The sequence below is a fragment of the Berghia stephanieae genome, chromosome 1 (genome assembly GCF_034508935.2).
Source record: "Berghia stephanieae isolate SIO BIC M18660-M18661 chromosome 1, UCSD_Bste_1.3, whole genome shotgun sequence".
Taxonomy (NCBI): Eukaryota; Metazoa; Mollusca; class Gastropoda; order Nudibranchia; family Aeolidiidae; genus Berghia; species Berghia stephanieae.
Window position 1 is genome coordinate 72,244,603 of NC_088360.1, and position 5,000 is coordinate 72,249,602.

At 33.4% G+C, this 5,000-nt stretch overlaps 1 protein-coding gene across 3 annotated transcripts in view; it reads right to left on the minus strand.

Moving 5' to 3' along the window:
- Window positions 1–5,000, minus strand: part of LOC144956013 (inactive tyrosine-protein kinase 7-like) — a 235,135-nt gene that overhangs the window by 8,105 nt on the left and 222,030 nt on the right. For all 3 annotated transcript variants that reach the window (XM_078886304.1, XM_078886295.1, XM_078886311.1), the window contains one exon: window positions 539–678. In XM_078886304.1, coding sequence (XP_078742430.1) covers window positions 539–678 — 140 coding nt within the window. The remainder of the gene's footprint in view (window positions 1–538; window positions 679–5,000) is intronic.

Here is a 5,000-nt window from a genome sequence, read left to right on the forward strand (position 1 = left end):
AGAAGAGAAATATTATGTGTAAACTGGTCTTCTCAATGATGAGAAATACAGGGTATAGAGACTTATCAAATGAAAACAGAAAATTAAAATCTAACGGTGTCAGAGAGCCAAACTTGGGATCCAATTGATACGGCACCCTCCGCTTGGCTGAGAGGGAGATAGATAGATATAGATAGATAGATAAATAGATAGATAGATAGATAGATAGAGATAGATAGATAGATAGATAGATAGAGAGAGAGAGAGAGGAGAGAGAGAGAGAGAGAGAGAGAGAGAGAGAGAGAGAGAGAGAGAGAGAGAAAGAGAAATCACAACTACTTAGAGGGTTACAATAATCTCCCGTACTCTGAATAAACACGTTTTTAAAAACTACTACTCTCAAAAACTCTCAAATCTGGTTAGTGAAGTCCAAAGTTGGAGATCTTTGACATTTTAATCGATCGATATTTGAAGGACGAGTTTTTTTTTAAAAGCCAAAATTTAAAAAACGTGACCTTTTCAGAGTACAGCAGAATATTTAAGACGAAAAAGAACTGACCGGTGAAATCATCTGACCATTCTTCCTCCACAGCACTGAAGTGACCGGATAAGGAGTACCGGATACTTTACAACTCATTACAGCTTTACCATCCTCTGGTACTCGACTTGACTGGGGAATTCGACTAATTATTGGAGGCACTGGGAAGAAGAAATAAATCACAATAGACGTAATTTTCAACGTGACAAATTAGAGAGAAGGCACGTGTGTAAGATAACGATCTGCAAAAAGTGTGTATGAAACAGTGCCAGACAAAACAAGAAATTCAAGCGGGAAAAATCATCGTAAAACATCAGCTTCATCGACTGGGTAACGAATCCCAGCCCTCCTTATTACCTTTCTTGAACTCTCTAGTTGAGGCAGGCTGATTTCTTTCGGATGCTTCCCCCCCCCCCCCCCCTGTAATTTTATTTCTTGCTTGGAGTCTGGATTCATCATTGTTTCTTTAGAATAAAACAAACAGTTAACTGCTTGCTGCGATATTGAATGGAACTTGACAATATATACAATACGTTTTACTGCACGTGAACATGGGCTTGATATTAGTAGATAAGGCATCACGCAAAACAAAGGGCAGCATTGTCCGGTACATTTCAAGATACCTCAACGGCGATCTATTCTATCATTATCCTTACCAAAAAAGAAACCCAAAACAAAACATAAATAAAATAAAAACAAAACAAAACAAAAAGAAAAAAAAGAAAGAAAACAAACAAAAAATGAGAAATACATTTTAAAAAGACAAAATAACAGACTCCTCATGGCGGCCGTCTGTTATAAAAAAAATGTTTAGCCTACTTTCTTCCTAATCTTGTTAGTCTTGATAGTCGTACATTAACAGAGATAGACAGATAGATAGATAGATAGATAGAGAGAGAGAGAGAGAGAGAGAGAGAGAGAGAGAGAGAGAGAGAGGGAGAGAGAGCAGGTGGGTATATGGAAACAGACTGGATGTGGGGAGGAGAGGGAAAGATAGATATAAAGATAGATAGATGGTTAGGTAGATAGAGAGATAGATAAATAGATGGAGGGATTGGGATCGATATATAAATATATATATATATATATATATATATATATATATATATATATATGTATATAGTTAGTTAGGTAGATAATAGATTGAGAGAGAGAGAAGAGAGAGAGAGAGAGAGAGAGAGAGAGAGAGAGAGATAGTTAGTTAGGTAGATAATAGATTGAGAGAGAGAGAGTGAGAGAGAGAGAGAAAGAGAGAGAGAGAGAGAGAGAGAGAGAGAGAGAGAGAGAGAGGGGGGGGGTGGTGGTGGAGAAAGACTGATAAGATAATTCAGTAATTGGGTTTGAATGGGACAAGACCATGGACATAGCAGTCTTTGATTGGCTACACATGGTCTTGCTGTACGGCCATTACTCTTCTAGCACCGACGAATAGTTTTTTTTTCTTTAGCGTTAAATGGACAATAACAGTTGCTTGCTTACATTAAGAGAGGACACTAGACTATCGAAAAGTACTTTCGGCCAGATCTTACAGACTCAGCTTCCCAGTCAAAGCTGGGTAGACATATGGTGGGGGGGGGGGGGGTCGGGTGTCAGAAATAAAATATCGACTGCATCTGGAATCAATGAAGGTCCCCTTCTGGGTGAAGCGAGTGTTTTAATAATTTTGATATCGAGACCATCTGTTATGGAATTTTTTGCTTTTAATCAAAGATGTGTACGTTTTACTTAACTAATACTAATGGCAATTGACATAAAAATTGGCTACAAATTAAACGTCAAGTGGGCGTGTAAACTACTCCTGATTTAATGTATATATGCTAAGGTAAGTTGAATGAACTCACGAGCATCTCCTTGCAAAGGAAGCGTCCAAGGAGATGTACTTATCGAAGACAAGCGGGTGGTCAGTAACGGCTATATATTTTAATATATATTTAGAGACTAGGACCAGGTTCAAACAAGCTCAAGAGCTATCCTGTTGCACATTAACAAAAAAAAAATAACTTTTAAAATTTTGGATAGAAACATTTTCTTCGTTTATCGATTAATATGGAATCCGACTTTTTCATAAATGTCTTAAGAGACGTCTTGTTTGAAGAAATCGGTGTTTCAATCAGTAGCCAGATTTCTTAAGTAAATTGATACGTAAGATAAGGATATTGCGGCTTTGTGGTATTATGGTATGAAACTCGCATTCTGGGCAGCTCAAAGTTGAGTCCTCGGACAGGGCTCTTTACTCACATTCTCTCAAGAAATCAGATGTCAGCATTGTCTCTGTCGAGAAAAAAAAATGTAATAGCGCCTTATAGGCCTCGTCCTACATGTTAAGTTTTGTTGTTGACTTGGAACTCATTGCGAAGAGCTTTGAGCACATTAATTGGATATTTCGCGAGTCTCCAATTAAGTCATAAAGTCTAAAACTGTACACTTAAAAACAAAAAAAAAAAAAACAACCAAAAACAACAACAACAACAAAAACGAACTCGGGTTTGAAATTTATTGACAAGTTGTGGGTTGTTTTTAATCGATCAATGTTTGAATTATTTAACAAGAAAAAAAAATATGAGTGTTCTGTCAGTTCGGCGGAAAAGCCAGTGATTAAAGTCAGATGAAGACAGCATCAGAGCCAGACCGCTGACATGTTGTGTTTGGAATATAAACACCAATCTCGGGTTTTTTTTTTTTTCAAGAGGAGACGTTAAGAGAGTAAAGATTTGCATTTTAAAACTTATTATAATGCATTTCATAAGCTCATAAAGTTTCAGAAAACATCATTTAACACGCGTTAAAAAAAAAAGAAAAAAAAAAGAATATATATATATATATATATATTATTATTATTATTATTATTTATTATTATTATTATTATTATTATTATTATTATTATTATTATTATTATTTATTATTATTATTCTAGCCATCTCCCTAAATAGTAACGCTTAATGATATCAAGTTTATAATAATAATAATTTGCGACGTCAGATTATCAACCGTTGAAATTCACTAAAATTAGACTTGTTGAAAAAAGAAGTATCATTTAAATAATTTTTGTAAAGGTCTTTTACTTACAGATGACGAAATCGAAATGGATTGAGGGGTAGAATCCGACCTTTGTTCCCAACGCGCACTCGCAAGCTCGTGCAGCGGCGCGGTTGGGAACAACTTTCGGATTTCCAAAAAGGAAGAGTGTAAGAATCATATATTATATTATTATAAATGTCTACCCCTTCATGTCAAGAGAAGGGCATCACTAGTGACAGTAAGAAAAACGTCTTTTAAATTCTAGCCGGACTGCATTATAACTGCGACTTCTGCTGTAAATTCGGCAAAAGACATATTACACTTTTTTCTGGTAGATGATAATAGGTAGAGCTATAATTGTAATTCAGAATTACACCCTGTAAAGATTAGAATTCTTTACAAGTTTAAAGTCTTAAATCTGAACCATAAAAATGATGATATGAGTTTGGCGAAAGTTGAATCCAAACGATATAAGCAGGTCTGTTAACCCAATTCATTATGGGCTCATTGTTGTAATGGAAATCGCAAAAAATGTCCATTAAAACAACGTTAATCTAGGTCCATAATTGCGTTTGGATATATTTATACATGTCGATATAAGTATTAAAAGTAAAGCTGAAAAAATCGATTAAACTTAAACAAATCTTGCACTAAGCAACAAGGTAAAAGAAAAAAGAAAACTATACATTTGGACAATTCCATTAAAGAATCAGAATACTGATTTATCTTCGCCGTTTAAATTGTTTTACACATTCTATTCCACAGACCATTTAATAATGGTATAAATATTTACGATTTCCTGGATATTGTCGAAATTATTGAGATAAAAAGAAACAACAAAGACTTCAATTGAGTTAATTTTGGAACTATTTTTAAAGCAGTTGAAAATTGCAATGCATTGATATCACTACTTCTTTAATACATACGTAGTTCATAAACAAATCTTTTGTTTGCTTCTTTAAAAAATTATTTTGGATCCAGACAGTGAAAGAGAAGCAGACAGTTTTTGTTTTGCAATCACCGTATCACAAAAAAGTGTTAGAAACCCCGGTAGGAATGTTGAAAATATTCTATAAACAGAACATTAGGTTGATTTTGTTTTTAAAACACGACAGTCGCTGTTAAATCAGACCACGACGCCAATCGCAGATTGATTTCTAAATGGTATTTATATCGGGCACAGCTAATGAAAAGTTCTTTCAACTTGTCAGCAATGATGCTGATAATTATGAAGATGATAATAATGATATTATCTAATAATAATGATAATAATTTTAATAGTAATAATAATAGTAATAATGATAATAATGATAATAATAATAATAATAATAATAATAATAATAATAATAATAATAATAATAATAATAATAATAATAATAATAATAATAATAATAATAATAATAAATAAAAAAATAATAATGATAATTCAAAAAAAAAAAAAGAAAAAAAAAGAAAACGGACATGA